This window comes from Sander lucioperca, chromosome 4 (assembly GCF_008315115.2).
Source record: "Sander lucioperca isolate FBNREF2018 chromosome 4, SLUC_FBN_1.2, whole genome shotgun sequence".
NCBI lineage: Eukaryota > Metazoa > Chordata > Actinopteri > Perciformes > Percidae > Sander > Sander lucioperca.
Genome location: NC_050176.1, coordinates 18828652 through 18853393, shown reverse-complemented (window position 1 = coordinate 18853393; position 24742 = coordinate 18828652). Strand labels below are relative to the sequence as shown.

The window sequence follows — 24742 nt, the reverse complement described above, 5'->3', positions numbered from 1 at the left end:
GAGCATTTTACTGCCCTGTTAAAATAACTATGAAATGCTGCGTTATTGACTTTAGACCAGGTTTTTGTTGGTCAGTGGCGCGATCACTTTTCGCTGCCTCAAGATAGCAATACGCCAAGAATGCAACTGAACACACCTCCCTGTAAGACCAGCACGCCCATGGGAAATTGACAACTGCGTCGGTCTTAAACTAGCAAGACACTTGTGTCGGGCTTTGCACTGCGCTGCGCCCGGTGCAAGATAGGGCCCTTACTGTCCAACCTGGCGATACAGATACAGATATGCAAATATCAATGACAGTCAATGAGGAAATGAGAATTATCTCCATTGTTACATGTTATTGTCCTAAATTAGCAAAAAAGGCTTTTTATTAGCCTTGTTTGTCATTCAGTAGTACTGTATAAACATATTTGAAATGCACAACCAAAGGAAATAGTATACCTACACATTGTAGTCCAGCTTTGCATTGGGGCTTATTTCAAATATTCCTGCTATCAAAATCTTGTATACTGTACATGTCACAGTTGACTTGATTTCCTATATGGCTCATAACAATTAATTTGCATACAGAGATGGTGTTATGTCTTCCACCAATAGAAACTGGCCTTAAAGGGTCAGTTTACCGAAATCACCAGCGCCATGCAGTTAAGGTTTATGTGCTCAGGTTTTGAGATTAGCAGTCTCTTAAATGTCTGCTGCCACCCAAATAGAATAAAGGTCTGTGGAAATGAATGTGTGTGCTCACAGAGTTGAAAGTCAAAAGCATACTTTGACATTGTTTCTTTCCAGAAGCAATGCCCTGGTTACTTTCAGTAATCCACAGAAGACATTGTGAACCGTTTCCAGTTAATAATGTGAAACTATTAACCAAAGTAATAGGGACATTGTTTTGCGGTTTATTATTATTATTAGTAGTAGTAGTAGTAGTATTCCATTGTAATTTTTAAATTCTTTAAGCAGCACAAATGACATTTCATTCAATTCCATTGTATTTGCGTGGCAACAAAAGCTTTAGAGGCCAATATCTCAAAATGAAACCAAAACTATCATGTAATGCTCAATAACACTTAAGGTAAGTACAATGTCTTTTTGTGATTTTGGGTGGGACCCTTCAAGATGTATCTCAAGTTTTAACGGCACCCACTCATCCTATCTGCTACCCTATTACCCAGGTGTCCTACCCACGGAAACCACGTGGCGACATGAAGACCCACCTGGACCGGCCGCTGGTGGTCAACCCTCAGGACAACCGCAACAACAACACCAACAAGACCCAACCTGGTGAGCTGCCTCTGGACCAGGAGTACCGGCGCCAGGACATCGATCACTACCGCCGGGCCACACACTACTATCACTACCACCCCCATCATCAGAAAGCCACTGGGCCGGACAATAGAGGGACGGGCCAGCCGACGGATACCCGCATGGAGCGCGGCTTCAGCTGCACGTCTCTGGGCAACGCGGAGGGCCAGCTCGGGGAGGGGAGGCACAGCCACAGGAGCCACCGACACAGGAACAGGGAAGGCAGGGAGGCTCACAGCGTGTCTCCCCACCATAGCGAGGGGGTAGATGGGAACAACGAACACAGGAGGTCCCGGCAGCACCGCAAGGCAGCCAGGGAGGGGGAGGAAGGCAGGAGACATAGATCCAGAGGGATGGAGGGAGAAGGGGAGAAAGGCGAAGAAGGGGAGGGACGGAAGTCGAGACGGCATCGCCATGGCAACCAGGAGAGGAGCCGAGGGCATCGCACCAGAAAGTGAGTGAAAGAAGGGTTTATTTTTTCTCGTTTGTGAGCCTGAAATTACAACCATGCATTAAAAGGCAGTTAAGTTTGTCTTAAAGAAAGGAAGTGACCTACAGAAACATTGAGCCAGTAACTTTCTAAAAACATTTGTCTGCATACTAAGGGCTCTTTAGCAGCTTTTGTGATTGGCTGCCTGGTTGCTGTTGTCGTGCCTAATGATCATTGTCCTTCCTAGTGCCCCATGTTAGTTAAATAAGACCATTAAAAGTCTGATATTGTTTTGTATCATCAAGGTATTACTCAAATTTTGACATATTTCTGTGAAAGATGTGTTAATTGTTTTGTCGGGTGAAAAGTATAAAGCATATTTTAATTCCTCCACCTTGTGGCAGGTGATCCAAAATGTAAGATCCTGTCTGTCTATCTGTGTGTACTAATTTGTTTTTGAACAGTATGTTCTGTATGTGTTGGTACTAACAGAATTGGAGACAGTGCACATCTTGTGGCAAATGATGATACATATGGAGTTTTTGATAAAATGCTCCTTCCATCACCTAATCCATGATCCTTAGTGTATTCCTTGTTCTTCTCTTCTGCCCCTGATTTCTCCTTTCTCTCCATTCCTTGTTCTTCCTCCCCTCCTCTTTCATCAGGGAGCACCACAGCACCGGTCCCAGCCTCTCCACCACACGGCCCATACAGCAGTACAACGAGGATCTAGACAACTTCCGCAACAACAGCAAGCTGGCCGGTGCCCATGAGCACCCTTACGCCCTCCCACCGGATCATCCGGACCATCCTGACCACGTCAACAACCTGCTGAACTGCCGTGACGCAGACACCCACACCCTCCTCCACAGCATGGACAGCCTGATCCTGACCAGCATGGCCAAACCTGAGTACACAAAAATAGACATGCCACCTGTCTATCCCTACCCCTCCACCAACGCCATCCTGCAAGGTAAGCATCAGGGAGGATCAGTCATGTTTAATCGGGGGTACTGTATTTATATAGCGCTTTTCTAGTCTTAAAGACTACTCAAAGCGCTTTTACATAGTACAGGCACCATTACCCATTAACACACATTCATACACTGTGGCCGAAGGCTGCCATACAAGGTGCCACCTGCTCATGGTGCAGCATCGGGAGCAATTCGGGGTTCAGTGTCTTGCCCAAGGGCACTTCAACATCGAACCACCAACCTTCCGATTGGTAGGCAACTGCTCTACCACCTTAGCCACAGCCGCCCGATCCATACCGAGGGTATATAGAATATAAAAGATCATTTGACATTATGAACGTAGAAAATTGGCAGATGTGTGGCTATGTGAGATTAAGGCCATGTCCCAATACCTTGGCACTCAGTCTTACCCCTGCGATCCTGTCCTACTCAACACTACATTTTCACATAGAGTTCAGTGGCCCATTTATATTCCGCATTAAGGGATTTGGGTTATGTACCATTACAAATGGCCCTCGAAATAGAACATTTGCAGATCATAACTCAAAGACAAGTGGTAAATGATGCTTTTAGTTCATTCACATGTGAATGGTCCCATTACTTGAGTTGGGAAGTCATTCTTCCGACTTTGGTGTGTAATGAGCTTTAAAGCTATAGTGCGTAGTTTCTGTCGCCCCCATGAGGAATTCTAAGTAATGACAACAACACTGTCGGCGTGTCCACATGATACAAGCCTTCTGTGATCGCGCACAGCCCCTACCCCTCCTGCAGTTGCTAGTAGCCAAGGAGGACACGGAGGATTAAAAACAACGTGATAAACTCTTCAGAAGAGGTAATTATGTTCACTCGAGCTTCTGCGCGCGAAAGTTGCTGGACGACACAATCTTCTGAACATAGCCATACTGAGAAATACAGAGAGAGTTGTGTTGAGCTGATAGTCTTAATTAGCTTTGTAGCAACTCATTTGGCAATGGCTTGAATGTAATGGACGTTCATTAATATCAAAAAGTTACGCACTAAAGCTTTAAGTTGTATTTTGGAAACTAATGGTTAGAACCTAATACCATACAGTAGCGTTTTTTGGCGCAGGCAAAGCGGGAAGCTGCCCGGGGCGGCATTTTTTCATGACACATGGGGGGCAGCACGAGTGGTTTTTCTATTATCTATCATTTCACTGTGTGGGGAATTGGCAAATTGGCGCCCCCTGCAGCTGCAGGCGCCCCTGCTTGCTGAGACAATATGGCACAGAAGCTGTGTTAGAAAGGGAAAGGGGGGGCTAAAACAGACTCTGTGTTGAGAACTAAAAGTAGGCTAGATAGTAGAAGTTCACGAAAGCAATCCAACTTGGTAAAAAACTTTGGCTGACCTGCCAAATGTCTTTAAAGGAATGAAACGTTGATAATAAAGAACAGAGATTTAATAGTGATAGAGGGATTGTGCACTCCCAGGCCGGTGGGCAGTTGTATCCTCGCTAACGGCTCCTATAGTGGTCTTTGCTCCGGTCTGGCACCGGACACACATCGAAGGGGGTCTCGCCCAGGGTGTAATTCAGTGTAGAACCGCCACTGATACCATATTACCATATTATAGATTTCATGTTTGGGTTAATGTTAATGTTAATGTTAAGTAAACCAACATTTACTTTCGTCTGCCATGTCTCTGCGTACTATGACGTCAACTGCAAGTCGTGTTCCAACGTTTTCGTCGACTTTGTTGTTCTGACTTAAGGGGGCCATTCCCTTGAATTTTCCCAATCCGGAATTCATTTTTCCAATTATTCTGACACCACATGAATGCAGTATTTGTGACATGTGGCTGAAGACGGCTGAAATGGCTTCCAGAGATGTACAAATTTAAGGATTGACTCTTAATGACAAGTGGTGCAATAACTATGTATGGTAACATTGATATATATATATATATATATATATATATATATATATATATATATATGGGTATATTGTCTTATCATATAGTCATCTTATAACTATATAAGTATGTATAGATTTTACAGCTCAATACATCTGTCTTGATTAATGGTCTCTATAGTATCTATAGAGATATAGACTATTCCTTAAACAGAATGCTCAGAGACCAAATATGTATGTTTAAATATATGTGTTTACTTTCTCGCCCTGGTGAAGCTTACCTCTTTCTGTCTCTCTGTCCATTCTTTTCTCCCTTTGTTTTGCTCAGTGAACAAGAACGCCAACACCGACCAGAAGAAGAGCGAGGAGAAGAAGGAGGAGGAGGACGAGGGAGGAGATGAAGACGGCCCCAAACCTATGCCTCCCTTCAGCTCCTGCTTCATAATGTCCACCACCAACCCGTGTGTATTTATGTGTGTGTGTGTGTGTGTGTGTGTGTGTGTGTGTGTGTGTGTGTGTGTGTGTGTGTGTGTGTGTGTGTGTGTGTGTGTGTGTGTGTGTGTGTGTGTGTGTGTGTGTGTGTGTGTGTGTGTGTGTTAAACCTTGGTCAAGCTCTGTTGTAAAACATTGTCCTATGTCCTTATTGAGGACATTGAGAAGTTATTGAATATGGACATTTTTCTCTCTGGGCCTATAAATGTTTAAACAGTTTGTCTTGTGTGCTTTATTGTGTCAACACGTGACTGTGTCTGTGTGTTTGCGCCAGGTTTCGGAAGTGCTGTCACTACATCCTGACTCTGAAGTATTTTGAGTTCAGCATCCTGTCTGTCATCGCTATGAGCAGCATTGCCCTCGCTGCAGAGGACCCTGTCTGGCCTGAGTCCCCACGAAACAATGTGAGACATCGCTTTGTGTGTCTTTCTGTCCGCCTGTGAATGTGTGTACATCCTATTTATAAAGATGAGCAAAATCTTCCAAAGTGAAGACAATTTTCACAAGTACAGAGGTTGGTTTTGGATTAGCCCCCTTAAAGTAACAAATACTTTAGGTTAGGATTGGCTCGATGGTGTTTTAAGCCCCCACCGTCGACTTCAAGGCAGCGCTGCGACCGTCGATTTCAAGGCACCTAACCCTAACCCTTGCCTAACCCTAGTGCCTTCTATGCAGCGCTGCCTGGAAGACGACGTTGGGGGCTTAAAACACCAAACACTGGATTGAGATAGCGAAAGGGTTATTTATGGTGATAATGACATATGTGATAAATGTTTTTTTATCTTGTACCAGGGCTGGGCAGGATTCTGGTGCATTTGCACACCAACATGTCAGGATATCATCTGTACAATAAAATATGCTGAAGCTGCCAATTATACATGTTATGTATTACATTTTATGTATTGCAGCACCACTTGTTGACACTTTTTTAACATATTTTTAAGAGAACATGTCTCTTAGTAATCTTACTAATTCTCACAGTGAATTTTCTTTAAATAGCATCACAGATGGCATAATTTGGCAGTTCTTCGGCTTTATGATGGATGATATATAAAAACCAGCTGTTTTGGTTGAAGCTCTGAGCAAATTTTGCAAGAATTCTTTTTGGGACAAGATGTAAATTTAAATAATAAAAAACTTAAATGTATTGTGCTTCCTCTGTCATTGATGACAGGCAGCATGAATGTGTATATACAGTATGTCTCGGTAGACTGTAGAAACTGAATTGCCCTTCAGGGATGAATAAAGCTATCTTTATTTAAACACAACAACATAGTGCAGGGTGCTTTCTGTTGATTACCAGAGTCAGTCAAACTACAACACTGCATTGCGAGGATGTGGTTTTTTAAGTGTAATTCTCAGTCCACTCTAAATCCACACTATGTTTTCTAATATTAAACTTTTAATGAGGAAAAAAAAGGAAAACAGAAAATTTAAAAAAGAAAATGGTGAATAAATTAGACACTAAAGAGAGACACTAAAAAGGGAAATTGGACAAATAGATTTTGTAAAATGGCAATTTAAAAATAGAAACTGGTAACAGGATTAAGATTAGGATTAGGCTCTGGTTGGTGTCTGATTGTTTATCTCTTTCTCTCTCTTTGTTAATCTCCCCTGCTGTGTTTCCTCTTTTTTCTTTCCCCCTGATTCATCTTTCTGCTTCTTTTCCCTCTAGTGTGATAATTATATCTCATGGTGTTGTGTTGCTCTGCAGGTGCTGCGTTATTTTGACTACGTTTTCACAGGCGTCTTCACATTTGAAATGTTGATCAAGGTAACAAAGTATCACTGTGTGTGTGTGTGTGTGTGTGTGTGTGTGTGTGTGTGTGTGCGCGCGTGCATGCGTGTGAGAGAGACAGCGTGTGTTTTTACTTTTTTTACATAATTGTATGATTGTGTTTTTTGCATATCTTTCTTTTTGTTATTTGTGTGCCTACGGGTGTATTTTGTGTATTTGTACTGTGCATTAGTGAGTGTGTTGTGTAAATTACTCTGTGTGTGTGTGTGTGTGTGTGTGTGTGTGTGTGTGTGTGCGTGCGTGCGTGCGTGTGCGTGTGTTATACTTGTATTGATTTGTTTGTGTGTTGTACTGAGTGTGCTCTGTGTCTTCCAGATGGTGGTGCTTGGCTTGTTTCTCCACAAGGGCTCCTACTTTCGCGACTTGTGGAACATTCTGGACTTTATAGTGGTTAGTGGTGCTCTGGTGGCCTTCGCCTTCACGTAAGTGCCCCCCCTACCCTCCTGTTCATCATCTTCACCAACCCCACACACACACACACACATCCCACCCTCCACAGAAAGACCCTTGTCGCACAGCCTTGTGCGTCGGATACATCAGGCATTTCTGATCTTTCTCTCCTATTTTCTGATGTACTTCAGAAATCATCATCTCCTGTCCTTGTCTTTCTACTATCTACTCTTTCTGTCTTTCTCTCTCTTTCTTTCTTTAACTAGTTTCTGTAGTCTTGTCATTGTCTCTTTATGTCCCTCCCCATTTCCATATCTATCTTCTCACTGGTCATCACCACACGTGGCATCATATGAGCAGGTCTTTCTCTACGTTTCATCGCCACCTTCATCCGGACAACCACCCGTGATCCTTAACTAACATCTTTTCCTAATGTTCTGGATGAACCCCACCAACCTCCGACCTACACTCTAAAAAATGAAAATAAGCTCCTCATACCATTTTGCTTTTTCTTGATGCTGCAATCTTTTGGGGACCTCAGAGCGTATCCTGAGGTACTCCTTTGAAACCATTATCACAGTACTTTCATAAGTCTCTTCAGTCTTTGGATAGTTCTTTTGTAGTTCCAAGTAAGGAACCCAAAAGTACTGAAAGTGAAATTAGTTTTTAGAGTGTAGTGACACTGTCTTCACCACCTTTCAGCCCCCACAAACCCCAAACCTTGCCTGAAACAATCACCTCACACCAATCCCGAACATCATTCCCCTTAACTGTCTAACCCTAACCCTAATACAATATAAAGCACCAACATTTTCTTTTTCCCAATCTTCCTTGCTCCTGTACCCTTGTGTCGCCTATTTGCCAATCCATGCCGCTCTGATATTTCCACCAACCAGGCCGTGAGTCATCCCTTCCTCTTTTCTTGCATCTAAAGCCCTGACTCTGATCCCTCAAACCTTTGCTTAGCAACACTTACCCAAGGTCCTTCACAGCTTTGGCTCCTGCTGATGCATTCACCTCCTTCCAGATACCTTTCAACCCCCTCTTTTATAAGAGTCTCTCCTCCTATCTATCATTACATTTTGCGTGTCTACCAGATTTCCCTACCCCACCCCCCCTTACACCCGTCTTATTCCTAACATACAGCAAAGAGAGTGAGGGAACAAGGGGATATTGACTCGCTTTCAGTGCTCTCAGTGCTCTCAGTCAACCTCTCCAAACCACCTACTTCAGCAAACTGAAAGGGGAGTTTTACCTCAAAACGCAGTTGCTTCCCTGTTTTGGCTACATTTTGTTAACTTGCTCCAACTCCAAGCTGGTCATGCAAAATTGTTACCTCACGGTCAGTCCAGTTCATCCTGCCAGGCGATCATCATAAAACCACAGGATCTTTCAGAAGAAAAAAAAACGAGTCTACGCTAGCAGCACTATGAGGCGATACTTAGGCACAACAGTGCTTTGAGGTAAATGCTAATGCTAACATGCTCACAATGTCAATGTGATTATGCTAATGTTTAGCAGGTATAAGGTATTCAAGGTCCACCATCTTAGTTTAGCGTGTTAGCAAGTTAACGTTTGCTAATTTGTCAGCATTTACTGTAAGAACAAGAAGTCTGTGCTGACCCTGCTTAAACATATATTTATGGGACTTTGTTCCGGGCTGGTAGCACCATAATGACTTAAAAATATATAATGGAAAGCAACCAATTTCTTGTATTTGTTTTACAATTTTTGATATAGTAAATGAAAGAAGAAATAGTACAAAATTGTGATAATTTATGTCAAGTTGCACATTCTTGCCTTGAATTTGTGTGCTGTATGTTAGGAACAAGTGTCACTCATCACTCCCTAGCTTGCCGTTATCCTAACCCTTAACCCAACCCCAGCCTCCACCCTTGTCTGAATATAACCCCTATCGTCCCTAATGAACCCTTCTGCCCTTCCAAACTCCACCACACACACACCTTTCAACCTCGCCCATTAAACAACCATTAAAGCCAACATCCTGCCTCCAAACCAACCACACCCTCACCACTTCATCCTCCCCCCGTCCTCCGGGCTGGAGGTCCCTGACGGTCAGTCCGTGGGGGTGAGGGCGCCCCAGACACCTTTAACCCTTTAAGTGCCCAGGCTATCGGTTCGCTACTGGGAAGAACACCACCATGGCTCACCGCCTCGTCCCCCACTCTCTCTTTTACGCCCACACACTCAAACACAAACACACATACTCATCCGTCGTTCTGACCATGTTTACCCGGAGGCTCAGGTATTTAACTCTCCTTCCTCTGCACGACCCGGGGAAGTCAGACTGAACGTGGGAGGGAAGGAGGGAGGCATGTTGGGGCAGGGTGTGGTGGGTGGAATGATTGTTTTTACATGTATGCTAAGGCATTATATAGATAAATACATATTAGTCAAATATGTATGATATACGCAACTGGAGGGGCTGAATGTATGTTTGTCTTCGAGAAAGAAACCAAAGAGTGAGCGAGAGAGAAAGAAGCTTGTGTGTGCATCCTCCTCAGCTCTGTGGATGTCCAGTGCATGTCTGCCTTGGTGACTGCATGAACTTGAACACAACCTGTGATGCAGTAGACGACATCACTCAGAACTATGTTAATGATTTTCGGAGTCAGTCACAGGCAAAGAATGTGCTTAAATATGTCCTGTGAATCATATAGCTAATAGCTACTGTCAAAATGTGTTCAGATTGGATGCAAAGCAACTTTTAAAAGATGGCGCCATTGCTTAAAAAGCCAATGGGAATACATGAGTGAGACAAATAGATGCAGATTTGCTTGAGGTCGCATGAATTGAGGTCAAAATGTGCAAGTTGAAATTGTTTTGGTGTAATTCAAAAGTTTTTCTTACTGTCAACAAATTCCATGAAAATATTAAAACAAATAATGTGTTGGTTCATTTCTCATTACTTTCTGATATCCCCATGCGTCTTTGGCACTTAACCAAGCCCATTTATTTCTACTTAAGATGTAAATCTTTCAAAATGTGTCACAAATGTATAGTTTAATTTCTAGAAAAGACAAAGTTAGTTTCTAAAACAACCTGGGCACTGTAGTTTTTAAGACACTTAATCAAACAGAAGTAAATATTGAAACTATAGAAACTATTTTTAGCCACAAATAAATACATTTTAAGCTTTTACAGCAGCAGAACAGTGTATGTCGGATCGACTCTGTACACACGACAACTATTGCATGTCTGTCTGTCCTGGAAGAGGGATCCCTCTGTTACTCTTCCTGAGCTTTCTTTCATTTTCGTTTTGACCCCTTGGGACAATTTTTTGATTCGTGATATTGGGCTATATAATTAAAATGGCCTCGACCTGACTCAATGTTCATTGTAATGAAGGAACATGTAACCTAGTGCAACAGGATCAATTCATTGTTAGCTTTAGTCTTTTCAAGGGATTTCATTTTTTTTGACAGTGAGAAAAATATTGAATATTGCAATCATTATCCTTTAAAGTGGACAAAAAAAAATCCCAAACTTGTTTGACTTCACTCATATGTGCAGAGACAAGCAGAAAAAGGTAAGAAACAGTTGGAAAATAACAGAAAGACCTGGTCAATTTTGAGATCAATTTCAGTCCGAGCTGCATAGTTGGTGCATATGTTGCTAACTAGGGACAGCTAAAATCTAATGGAGTAGTACTATGAAGACTTATGGATGCAACACCACTGCTCGCTTATCAGCGTGGACCAAGGCAACCCTTGTGCAATTAAATTAAAACATTTCAGCTTTTGGACAATTTATGTTCTATGTCATTCCACAATGCCTTGAAAAAACAATTTACTTGCATCTCCTATAAAAAAACAAAAAAAAACAGAGGCAGACACCTACACTGCACCACAGCCAGTGGTGTTATTGACTTCATTTAGCACTCAGTCTGAACACACAACTCCTCTGTCTTTAATAGCAAATATAAGTTATAGTCATGTTCTGAATGTCTTTGTCACTATGCATTCACTATGCATTCACAATGTCAGCGACTAGAAGCCTCAGCCAATGTTAACAATGGTTGACGTGCTTTCCTGATATTCAGAAAAGCTGTCGGCACCTTTAACTTTGTCCTACAACATCATGCACAGTCCATTATATGTCCTACATAAAAAAAATAAGCACATGCTATTGGACAGTATTAAAACAATGTTGTTGCTCACAGTCTGAATGCAGAGTGAACAGTGTTCAAGGAAACCAACAGCAGCAAATGTAAATCAAGCAGCAAGCAGGATGGGGAAGGTGCACATACAAGTTGTTTAAGGTGAAGCTTTCAGGAGACAGGGGTTTATGAATTTAAAGTGATATATAATACTTTGGTTAAACATTTCCCACCTGTGTCGAAGTGAACCTTTACTGTTACTGTATCAGATCTGCCAATAGCACCAGTACCAATAACTGCAAACAAGAATACAATGACATTACCATCAAGTACAAGCATTTATTTTTGTTTTTTTTACCTTAAATGTGATTTTCCACATACTGTTAAGTTACAAATTAAAAGCAGTAGAGCGACACCAGACACAGGTTCCCAGAAAGACACACAATGATGGTGGACAGATCATGAACTCCACACTGTAAATATGCAGCAAAACGTGGAATTGTTCAATCAAAGTTAAATATCACAAGCAGCGCAAAACAACGACAGCAAAAGAAGTAAAAAATCACTCCACTGCTGCACCCTCCACAGCATGACTCCCTGCCAAAATAAGGATGCCTCCTCCTCTCCTTCGCTGGTCCCCTTCCTTCCTCCCCTCCCTCCCACTTTCTTAATCGCCCTTTCCGTTCCCTTTTAGGATGTTCTCCCATCTTTGCCCCCTCATCTTTGCCTCTTCTCTCCACCCTTCCTCCCTCTCCACCATCTCTCCTCCTTTGCCTCCTCGCTCCCACCATCTGCTCCAGGGCTGAGCTACAGTACAGTTTTGCTTAAGGGGCGAACTCTTCCCACACACCTTTGAAATTTCATGACATTGTTTCAAAGCAGGTTACTTACCGAACCATTGTGCAGAAAAGAGTTTTAGCATGGTCGGAGTGCAATGGTTTCATATTTTTATGGGTTTTAAACAAAACAATTGCGCTTCTGGCACCCTTCATCCTCCAAATAAATGCTAAATACAGCAGTGACTGAGAACTGCATGCAGCCGCAGTACTCTGTGAGAATGCCTTTTTCTTTCTATTGACGGTGTGCGTGTATGGGACAATACACACAAATCCTGGTTTCTTGAGTTTCCACTCGTGATGGCTGTCCTGAGTGTATGCCTGTGTGCTCTAACATGTCAAGAGAACCTGGAACCGGCCACTTGTAAAGATTTTAACATCTTTTTCTTCCCCTGTGCAGATGTGCATGCAAAAGAGCTTTGATAAAATCCCACTAGATGATTGCAGATCTAATGAGGGCAATTTGTGCTTTAGGCCCGGTCTAGTAATTGATCATTATGATGTGATAAGATAAGAATCGGTGTAAATGGATGCAGCAATCGAGTTTCCTCTTCCAACCGTGAAGGTAATTCTTCATAGAGCTGGTAGCACAGCGGGCCACAGCAGAAGACAGCCAGGAGGGAAGGAGGGTTTGCACATCCAGAGTCTCAGCCAGGGGCCAGATTCACAGAAGTGCAGAATTACATGTTTTTTAAAGATGATTGTTATGTGCAGTTCTGATAGAATAAAAGGGACATCCTTAAATGTTATAATGCAAGGGGAAGGAATGAGGTGAAATGCTCAGTTCATATCAAATATATTTATATTTTTTATTTATTTTACTATGATATATGTACGGGGACTTAACTGGTGTTAGACTTTTTCAGATTATATAAATTATTTTAAGAATTACCTCGTTATTTAAGAAATTGAAGTGGTATTTAACCAATTACTTTCTATGCATATTGGATTAGCACATATACAATATAACTTGTAAACTTATGCTATGGTATAAAATCTCCCAATGCTTACAGTATGTAAATCTTTTAGATGATGTCTAAATTGAACAACACAAAAAGAAATCCATTTAATAATAATTTAACATCAATATCTGTATGCTTTATTATCATAATTATAGTGAGCCATTTTTGAACAGCCCCTATCCAACGAGATTTTTCATGCCCCAACATTTTAGTAATTTTTATTAATAAAACGACATAACGAAGTGATAAACATGAAGATAAATCAGGGCAAAACATTTCCAAATGGCATAAATATATTGTCAATTACGCCTTTGGGTGGCTAATAGTCTCTCTTTCAATTGATCGATATGGTTTAATTTCTGTAACTGTGATAAAATCTGCAAACACTTAAGATTTGATCTATCTAGATTGTATCTAATCTGTTGTTAGTTTTGTTAGATTTAACTATCTAATCAAACTGAATTTTGTGTCAAAAGGATGTGCAGGTTCACATTTAGTTTATAAGTGGCCATGGTTGTGATCGGATCCATGCTGTTTGACAACCTCTTGGTCTTATAAAGCCAATAAATACATAAAATCCATTGATATATAGTTTTATTTAATTGAAGATTAAGAGAAATCCATGTAATGATGTAACAGGATGTTGGCAAATAACCCAACTGAAAAACTATTAGGTGCTTTGATGTATCACATGCAATGAGAAGGAAATTGTGCAATGTATACTCTACAAAAAAGTACCTAGGACTCACATATCTACTGACAAATTTAGGTATGTAGACATCCCGTCCAGTCGTCATAGAGACAAGAGATGGGTGTGGGAGGGGGAGGTTGAATGAGAGGGAGTGATGTGTGTATAGAGTATGGGTGGTTAGTGGGTGGCGGGTTTCTAAGTGGGTGTGGCCATCTTGCTGTCCTTCCTTCTTTGTCTGTCTCTCATATGGATGTATTTTTCCCTTGTTTCTACCAATCCCCCTCTCTCTTGTCTTGTGTGTGTCTTTGTCAATCTGTCTCTATCTATGTTTGTCTGTGTGTGTGTGTGTGTGTGTGTGTGTGTGTCTGTCTGTCTTTCTATGTGTTTTCCCCTCTCCTTCCTTCCCTTCCTCTTCTTCTTCTTCTGTCTCTGTCCCTGTCTTTCTTTCTGTCGCTGTCACTGACTCTCGCTGTCTCCACCTTCGGTGAAACTCGACAGGACTAGCACCCGGTAAAGTTCTTCCTCTGTCCTCCTCATCCTCCTCCGCTCTGTCCCCTGCTCTCCACCACCGGATCAAATTGGCTTCTCTCTCTTTCTTTCTTTGTTCTTCTGGTCGCCCGTACTCATTCTCGCCGTATCGTAGCTTGTCTTATTCATCACCACCTTAACCACATGCCACAGAAAGTGCAAAATAAGGCTACTATACTGCTTGTATTCTCATTCTCGTGAATGATGCTGTCAATCATCTGTGCAGGATGGTCAGGAAAACTGCCTTGAGTCTCAAGTCTCATTCTGACCAAAAATAGTGCTACTTTAAAAAAGAAAAAAATGCAAAGGGTTGCATCAGTGTGGGTGTGTTTCTACATGTACCAGTGAGAAGATGAAATACAATCCTGGAAGTTCAGTTAGATTGTCAGTACTAATTTCATAATAATAATTTGTGTATCCACCCCGTGATTCGGATCCGCTCCTTATCTTATGGGTTCTTCCTTGTCCCATGCTACAACCGTCCACAAAGTTTCATAAAAATCGGGCCGGTAGTTTTTCTGTAATCCTGCTGACACAAACAAACAAACCAACCGAAAACATAACCTCCTTGGCGGAGGTAATACATCAGTGAGGAAGGAATTTACAACTTTGGAAAGTTACCACATCAGCAATCACTTTATCCTCTGTCTTGAGAATTGCAAGGTAAACAGAAGAATTGCACCGGCCACATTGTAAAGTAATCTAGTAAAATTTACAATTGTACATATTTGATTTAGCCAATGCAGTGCGTTATGCAACAGTATCATGCATGAGTATTGAGGCAGGCATTTGGTGCATCAGTGTTATATGAGAATACAGGGACATGCTATATCCTATACTTTTGGGACATGTTGATCATATGGATAAACAGCTCCAGGATTATATAGCAGCGTGCTGCAGTCACAGTTTTAGAGTTTCTGTGGACTTTTTTCCACCATGAAAGCCTCCGCTGTTGGCAACCATTGTAGACATACAATTGTAGACATAAATCCAAGCTTTCAACAGTGAAGGACGAGAGTATAGAAGCCTTTTACAGCCACCTTTTAGTCCCACAGGGGTTGAGTGTTTAATACTAAAAACATAGATTTTGTGTGGCGTATCACCTCAATTTTACCGTTTAAGGAACACCCCATTTCAGTAAAAATCTGTTTACTAGGGGTGCTAAAACAGAATGCAGTGCACGAACATACATCAATCGTGAGACTCAAAGAGCTGTTGCCCTTATCATTATGCTGGTGTGTGTGTGTGTGTGTGTGTGTGTGTGTGTGTGTGTGTGTGTGTGTGTGTGTGTGTGTGTGGGTAACACCTTTGGCCTTAGTGGGCTTACCTCAAATACTCCCAAGCTGCTCTCATAGAGAGACCTTACTCAACTTCAAAGGAGGAAGGCCTATTGATTATTGATTGAGTCTTACTCTTGCACACACACACACACACACACACACACACACACACACACACACACACATACACATACACACACAAACCCCCACATGCATACACGTAGAACTTCCAAGACTCAGACTCAATCAATTAGCCTTGAATTGAACTGTCTTACGTTTTCTGCCATGGGAACTGAGTTCATAGTTAAAGAGCGAGCCTTGATGGAATACCTCTCTTCTGCTCATGCTTGGCAGGCATCCAGGCGCTCCCTGCCTTGTTTTTGTTTTTTAAATGGCCTATCCTCTTACTGTAAAGATCAACTTGGCTATTTACTTCCTTGACACCACAATTTTTCCTCACTGGTATTGGTTTATGGGCACACAAATCATAAAAAGCATTAAAACACACGACCGAAGGAGTTTGTCTTTCGACTCTAAACCGTTTCCTCCGGTCGCTTTTCAATGGCTCGTTTGACGCCATTGGTGCAACGTGTTTGTCTGTGTAATGGCATGTGATGTTGTGTTCTGCAAGCGACATCACATGTCCCAAGAGTCTCACATAGCCTCCGTTTCCTGTGCTCGTTCCCTTTCGATTCAGGTTGCAGTCCTGACCCGAAGGAAAAATACCAAATCATTTTCTGAAATCTGAATTTGAATGAAAGGAAGCTATGTGAAACATATCAGGATCAGTTCATTTCGTGTTTCCAAATTCAGGATTATTTCAGCATAATCCTAGCCATGTAGTACTTGATGTTTCCACATCTAAAACTCCCATTTGTTGCGAAGAACCGAACAGCGTGTTTCACAGAAAAAGAAAGAAAGAGGTTTGGCTGGGCACTCTACCGGGAGATGCCTGTCGATATGGAATGAGTGAATGTCTATTGTATCATGGTGGAGATTATAACAAATGATGATGATGCTGCTTCGTGATGTCCATGAAACCAAACGGTCAGGGAACTGATCACTTTCCCTCCCACTGGTTTCATGTTTGACGTGCACTTAAACGTTTCTTTTTTCTGCAGAAGAAGAGACTGTAAGAGCCTTGATAGTGCACACTGATGCAGTGTACTTTTTTTATACAAGACTAATGCAAGTGTCATATCATGTTTTGCTTTTACTAAGATTGTCACTATAGAAGTTATGTTTAAGATAAACTCAAATTCATAATATTAGAGGGTGCGGTGAGAGCCCTTTATGATTTCTCCATCTCTTCATTCCTCCACCCTGCTCTCTAATTCTCCTCTGACATTGTTGTTGTTCTTTGGCTGAACTCTAGGGGAAGCAGCAAGGGCAAAGACATCAGTACGATCAAGTCCCTTCGCGTGCTGAGGGTGCTGCGTCCTCTGAAGACCATCAAACGACTCCCCAAGTTAAAGGTAGGGCTCGGCAGGTCTGTTGGTGTATCTCCCTTCAGTGGCTGCATACATGAAGTTGATGTTTCTTTAATAAGTCATATCAGGTGAACAAGGCTTGACTCATTTCAACCCGTTCTCATTCCCAACTCTTCAAATATAGACTCTTAGTCAGTGGCTCTAAGCGTCAGATACGTATGCAAAAATCAACCTTCAGCTTATGTATGGAACGCACCGGGCAGAGAAACAGCTCGACCGCGGTGCTGTAATGCCTGAGACACACCAAGCCGATAATCGGCCGTCGGACAGTCTGGTGAGGTCAGTGACTCGAGTCTGTTCGGTGTGTTCCGTGCCATCGTCCGTCCGAGGGGCCGTCGGCCTTCATTTTGGCCGACTTGACAGCTGAATGTTAGAGTGCTAACCCGGAAATGAGGAGCGGGATGAGCGTGACTAGAGTCTCAAAATCTGACGAAAATCTTTTAAACTGACCTTTGTCGATCTGAAATGAAGACTTCAGATTCAGCAACTGCTGAAAATTAAATTTTTAAAAATTTTTCAGAAACACGTTTCGGTGAACTATTTTAGTAAAATACGAGATCGTATTCTGAACAAGCCGCCATGACAGTCTGGCTTTGAATTTCTGGAGAAACCAGACCCAGGGGACAATACAGATTAGCGCCGCCTGCTGTTATTGGAGATGTATTACGTCTTGTCGCTTTGGTGTGTTCCGAGGCACTTTTTTGACCAACTCGGGGAGACTGATCAGTCCAACTGTCTTTTCTGCCGAGGGTCGGCAGTCTGGTTGGTGTGTCATGACCTTAAGATGACCTAGTATTAAAAGCGACAACAGTAGCGAGTATGATGGAAGACCGAAAATCCGCATAAGGAGGCACGTCGGGGTTGTGGATGGAAACAACACAGGATTTTCACCCAGGAGACCGGGGTTTGTGTCCCGTTCTTATCCCGCGTGTCACTGAAACGTTCATTTTGGAACCCCACCCATGATCTTTTCCTAAACCTAACCGTCCCGTTCTTGTGCTGCATGTCAGTTAAACGTACGTCCCGAACCAGAGCGTCAAAACGTTTGTAACAAACGCCAAAGGCACCTGACCAAGCGTTACATTGTGACATGCTCGGAGTGAGAATGTTTTGCTTCTGAATTCGGCACAGAAATAAAGCCTTCTCTTGCAAGAATTCATTCACAATTCATTGAATTCCTTAAACGATGCAGACCCTGGAGTGGGACACAGTTTACAGTGTCTCTGTGAAAAATTGTGTTCAACAGTTTTTTAGTAATTGGAATAATGACACATTCACTTTTTTATTTTGCAACACTATAACTGACTTTTGTCAATTATTATATTCACTGTAATAACAACGCACTCACCAAAGTAATTTCTGAGATCCCAAAATGACGGCATTGCTGAAATTATGTCCAACAGGACAAAAAACACAAAACTGTTAGATCATCTGACAGATTTTAAACAAACCTACAGCTAGCCAATTTAAGGCGAACAGTAAACTTTTCCCCCAAACTGTCCGTCGTACACATTTCATTAGAGTTTCTGTCAGAGTCAAACCGGTGAGTCAGCCTACAAATACAGCTGTAGTGGGTTTCTTAATGTCTCCATCTCTGCCTTGCAGGCTGTGTTTGACTGTGTGGTCAACTCTCTGAAGAACGTGCTGAACATCTTGATCGTCTACATGCTCTTCATGTTCATCTTCGCTGTGGTGGCCGTGCAGCTCTTCAAAGGCCGATTCTTCTTCTGCACGGACGAATCCAAAGAGTTTGAGCGTGACTGCAGGTGGTTTCAGAAACCCAAACACACAGTGTGCAATACATAACTCACTCTTTTTGGTTCTGAAACATGTTTACTTCAAAGGATTTGTCCAGTTTTTAGTTAAAAAAAAAACAACCTACAATTAATTTAGTATGAGAGTGTGTGTTTTTCATATAGTGCCAAGAATACTTTACAGTATTATTTTCAGCCAGTAGTTGTTTTTACATGGTGTCATGTATCAAGAATAAGCATTTATTTCATCTTTCATCTGATTTGCACAATCTGTATCAAGTTCTTCTAATGTATTAAGATACATTGTTTTATGCAAAGTAAAATCATGTTTTAGCAACCTTTTTGTATTGTTCGTACCTGAGGTACATGCAGTACAGTATGCTACTCTCAAAATACCATAATTACCCATTATCATAGTGCCACGGATACTTTGCACACAGCATGGATTTAAACTTCTGTAAATGAGAAAAATATCACTTAGTCACTTGATCAGTTGTATCAGTTGTGCAGATGCTGCCACCTAAAGGAGTTTGGTGGAATAAATTGTGTTATTCAATGAGAAACATTCACGCTAAAAGGCTTGACTAACCCTAACTTCTCATCATGTCAAATATAAACAGAGATTAGTAATATATAGGGTGTATGGTAGTCCTGGTGCTTTTCTACACTTGTATTTCTGGATGTTTTTTACTGATTGATACTTATGTTGCGTTTTCATTATGAACCATGTGTTTGTTCCTTCAGGGGCGAGTACTTGATGTATGATAGAGATGAGGTTAAAGCTCAGAAGCGGGAGTGGAAGAAGTACGATTTCCACTACGACAACGTGGCTTGGGCCCTGCTCACCCTCTTCACTGTCTCCACTGGAGAGGGGTGGCCGCAGTGAGTGGAATGCACTCACACACACACACACACACACACACACACACACAAACATGTTTCCACGCATATACAGTAACATGTATATCCCGCAGTAAGAAACACAAACTGCTCACAATGAGTCTGCCCACAGGATGGCATCTTTAAACTTGTTCATAATACACTTTCCAATTAGAGCTCCTACTCACCACTTGCCATTACTGGGGCTGCGTTATATGTATTGTATAGAGTGTTTTAATCGTTTTTTGCTTCTACATGTATTAATCATGTAATGGAAGCAAAAACAAAAAAAAATCTCATTTTAAACAACCGCTATAACCCAAAAGGTCTAGATGTTAATATAAAATACTAAATAAAGTAATTCACAGTAGTCTAGAGTTTGCCAGTCATGAATATGTTAATATGCAATATCTAGAAATATCTAGTCAAAGAGATACATTTAAAACATAGATGTGAAGCCGAAACAAACATGCTGTGGATTAATGACATATTTACTATAACCAGTTAAGCTTATTTGGGAATGTCTATACATTTAGTGGTAAAAAGTATTGAAATTATTTCATACATGAATGAAACCAATATGTACTTGATGTTGTTGAACACATCACCGTTTTTAATGCAGATTTGATTGGAATGTCATGTTATGCTATTTAATATTCAAATAAAACATAGACACGTTAATCTGAAAACACACAAAATACTAATGCATAGATTTAAGCTTCCCTGAACCCACAAATCATTTTTGTTTTTTTATTTCTTTCTTTTCTCTCTTCCTCTCGCAGGGTGTTAAAGCACTCGGTGGACTCCACCTTTGAGAATCAGGGCCCTAGCCCGGGTTATAGGATGGAGATGTCCATCTTTTACGTGGTGTACTTCGTTGTCTTCCCCTTCTTCTTCGTAAACATCTTCGTGGCTCTCATCATCATCACCTTCCAGGAACAGGGGGATAAGATGATGGAGGACTACAGTTTAGAAAAGAATGAGGTGAGGAGATGTGCACAATCTCTGAATGTTTTAGATATCTAGTGTCAAGTCATTTATTTATTTATTTATTCTTTATTTATTTTTACCATAACAGTCACACAGTAAATTAGACAAGACAGCAATAAAAAAAGCCAAAAATAACAGCCTGTTTAAAGCATATTGCACTCCTTTGTATATTGCTCCCTTATGGACTAAGTTTCAAAAAGCAAGTATGCAGAAGCTTAAGGTTGCTTGTAATGACTGTATGAGGATACTGCTCAACAAGGTACTCTAGTGCAAGTGACCTATTTTGTAATGCAGGGGTTAGGCATTGTTGAGGAGTCTGATCTACAAATTCATTTGTCGCCAGAACGTCTCCCAGAACAGCATTGTTATGCTGCTGGCAAATCCTAGGTTTAGTGCCATAAGGTACCAATCATCACTATGGAAACACTGGTATAAGTGTCTTGTATAAAAATGCAGTATTGTTGTTTCTTTTATTTTTATTTCTCTGTATATGTTTCTCTTTGTCTTTTAATGTAGCTGATGATGAAATAACACATACACACACACACATTCACACACACACACACACACACACACACACACACACACACACACACACACACATAGGTGGAGGGCTGCCAGAGTATCAGAGTGTAAAATCAAAGCGTTCTCAGATTAAGGGCGTAGCATAGCAGCAAACACACACATCAGCCATTTAGGTCATCAAGAAAGATCAAAAATGGTAAAAACTATTTTTGTGAATTCCTTTTGTCAAACCAAATCTGTTCACTCTTAGCCATAGAAAACATGTCATTGACCCTGAAACATGGGGACAGTAGAGACCTCCAATTGAGTAATATTAATTTTTTGGCTACAACCATGCCTGCTTTAATGATTGCCTTCTGTTGGGGAGGAAGGGCCTCCGTACTGTCAGAGCAACCAAGAATAGCCAGATTATAATCCTGCTGAATATTTGTCTGGCATTGTTTGGAAAAAAAAAGACTTAATACTGGACAGTGCCAGAATAAGTGTGACAGTGATCCCTCTGCGATACCATGTCTGTGTGTCAAGTCTTTTTTTTTTTTTTTTTAAGCTTCTTAAAGAGTTAAAAGTAATGTAGCTGTAACTCTTCCCTCCTCCCTCCTCTCCGTTTTCCCCCTACAGAGAGCCTGTATAGATTTCGCCATCAACGCCAGACCTTTGACTCGCCACATGCCCAAGAATAAACTGAGCTTCCAGTATCGCATGTGGCAGTTTGTGGTGTCTCCGCCCTTCGAGTACAGCATCATGGCTCTGATCGCGCTCAACACCATTGTCCTCATGATGAAGGTACACGTCTGTCTCTCAGTGTGGAATTGTGTTGTACATTTTAGCATCACAAAGCTATTCCAGAGTAGGTGTCATCACAGGGAAAGCGTTGACTGTAACTAGGGCTGCTCGATTATGGGAAAAAAAATCATAATCACAATTATTTTGGTCCATATTAAAGTCACGATTATTTAACACAATTACTCATTGACTTTTGGAAAAGATGTTGCATTTATTAAACTTAAAATACTGTGAAACAGTTAAACTAATCAACTGTGAAAACACCTTGTGAACTGTGACATTTCCCTTCCTACTTTTCTCGTTGAACTTTTAGAATTCCCAAAAAGTATATCCTAGCTTGCACTATTTTTTTCTTTTGGCTTAGATTCAGATTTTGCTTTTACTTGTGGGTTTTGTGTTGTTGTTTTTTTTTGTTATTTAATGAGCGTTGTTGGAGGTGCCTCAGGCTTACGATTTTCATTGCCAACTACTCCTTCTGTTATTGTTGTGCACATGACATATAAAGAACCTTGACCCTTGAAGGCCATAATATGTAAAACGAGCATGTGATATTTAGCTTACATCACACTAGCTAAGCTTGTGGAATTGTAATTAAAAAAGGCAGATTAATGGAGCTTTAGATTCCTACTTTTACTGTTCTTAGTCTTTTTCCACCATTTTTTTTTTCCGTGTCTCTAGTTTCATGGTGCATCAGAAGCGTACAATGTGGTCCTGAAGAACCTCAACATTGTGTTTACCACCTTCTTCTTCATGGAATCAGTCCTTAAGGTCATCGCTTTCGGCCCTCTGGTAAGGCACACACACACACACACACACACACACACACACACATATATATTGCGTATCTAGGTTGACCTAGTCTATATGCTTCAGTGTTTCATCAGAATCAGAATCAGAATCAGAAAGGGCTTTATTGCCAAGTACGTTGCACATACGAGGAATTTGTCATGGTGTTGTTGGAGCATGTCACACATACAAATATAAGAAGGATAAAAAAGATATAAACAATATAAGTATAAACATATACACACAGTACGTATTAAGAACGATAAAATAAATTTAAATAAATAGTAAATAGTAAAATAAGTTAAACAGTAGTAAAAAGGTACGCTACAGCAGAGTAGGTACAGTGGCATGAGGAGCCAGAGGTGGGGTGTGGAGAGAGTCAGGGTGGATTCCGAGCCTTGTTTAGAAATCCTATTATCCTATTATGCATGCTGTGCAACAAGGGTCTTTCTGTGGAAGGTGGGATGTGTGTGTGTGTGTGTGTGTGTGGGGATGGTGAAGATGATGAACTTGAGGGTAGGGGGGGCACTTACATGAAGGCGAAGGCCACCAGAGCACCACTAACCACAATAAAGTCCAGAATGTTCCACAAGTCGCGAAAGTAGGAGCCTGATAAACAAGCCAAACACCACCATCTAAGACACAGAGCACACTCAGTACAACACACACACACACACACACACACACACACACACATATATTGCTTATCTAGGTTGACCCAGTCTATATGCTTCAGTGTTTCATCCTATTATTCATTTATAAAGCGGGTTGTTTTGGAAGACAGATCTAGAGCATGTTCTTCCTTTCCCTGAAAAACCCAGAGCATACCGTGTCGCACAGCAGTCACGCTATCAGCCTCCTGCCAGCCTGTCTCCATCAGTGCCAGGAGGATGCCTTCACTGTCTCTCTGTCTTCTCATTGGGCTAACGTCTCCCACTGTCTCACTGTTCTCTCTTTCCCAACAGAATTTCTTCAGAGATGCCTGGAACATTTTTGATTTTGTCTCCGTCCTTGGAAGCATCACTGACATATTAGTGACAGAACTAGGGGTAAGTTCTGTGGAGTGTCTGGATGACACTTCACTTGATGGTTGCAGGCGAACACTAGTTGATGATTTGTCACGTGAAACGGGTTCGGTTCGGACTCAAAGGAAAAATATCTAAACCAGTCTTTTGATAGATCTGGGGTTTTAATTGTATTCACTTTGTTCTCAATAAATATACATTTTGAATTAATTTAGAGGAGTCCCCTGATGTAATTGTTGTAATCTTGACTATCCTTCTGTTGGAGTCTTAAAGTGGCCCACTGTGTAGGTATTTTTTGCTCACAGCCCTCAAAATGCTGCTAACCTACTGAAATCCTTTAGCAGAACTTTCTCCCAATATCATGATTTTTATTTTATTTATGAGTTATTTGGAGAAGCCTAGAGACCGCCATTAACATTATTTTACAAGCAAAAGCGGTTCAATTCTAAGGAAGATTATAAAGTTGCACTTAAGAATGATTAAGGGCCAACACAAACCACAACATATCGTTGTTACACTTTGGATTAAACATTCAAGATAAATATAAATAGGGAGCTTATTGGCAGATTTTGTTACCTTTGGACAGAGCCTGGCTAACTGTTTCCAGTCTTCATGCTAAGCTATGCTAACAATATTTATCGTACAGACATGAGAGTGGTATTGATCTTCTAATCTAACTCTTGGCAAGAATGTGAATGAGTACCAAAAAATGTTAACTATTCCTTTAACTAACGTCTGTTATACATTTTTGTTTCCTTGTCTGCTAAATTTAATCTAGCTGTCTGTCAGACTGTATATGGTACAGGCAGATGCATTCCTGATGCCAAAATGATAAACAG

The 24742-nt window shown here is 41.3% G+C and overlaps 1 protein-coding gene across 23 annotated transcripts in view; it reads left to right on the top strand.

Annotated features, from left to right (window-relative positions):
- Positions 1–24742, top strand: part of cacna1ab (calcium channel, voltage-dependent, P/Q type, alpha 1A subunit, b) — a 159255-nt gene that overhangs the window by 86602 nt on the left and 47911 nt on the right. For 18 of the 23 annotated variants that reach the window (XM_031288753.2, XM_031288750.2, XM_036000914.1 and 15 more), the window contains exons 20-34: positions 1173–1756; positions 2398–2705; positions 4903–5035; positions 5341–5470; positions 6781–6840; positions 7180–7286; positions 8151–8153; positions 14362–14373; positions 17047–17146; positions 18767–18927; positions 19660–19797; positions 20577–20778; positions 21928–22092; positions 22771–22881; positions 23844–23927. In XM_031288753.2, coding sequence (XP_031144613.1) covers positions 1173–1756; positions 2398–2705; positions 4903–5035; positions 5341–5470; positions 6781–6840; positions 7180–7286; positions 8151–8153; positions 14362–14373; positions 17047–17146; positions 18767–18927; positions 19660–19797; positions 20577–20778; positions 21928–22092; positions 22771–22881; positions 23844–23927 — 2298 coding nt within the window. The remainder of the gene's footprint in view (positions 1–1172; positions 1757–2397; positions 2706–4902; positions 5036–5340; positions 5471–6780; positions 6841–7179; positions 7287–8150; positions 8154–14361; positions 14374–17046; positions 17147–18766; positions 18928–19659; positions 19798–20576; positions 20779–21927; positions 22093–22770; positions 22882–23843; positions 23928–24742) is intronic. The other 5 variants (XM_036000915.1, XM_031288758.2, XM_031288764.2 and 2 more) reach the window with 2 other exon arrangements.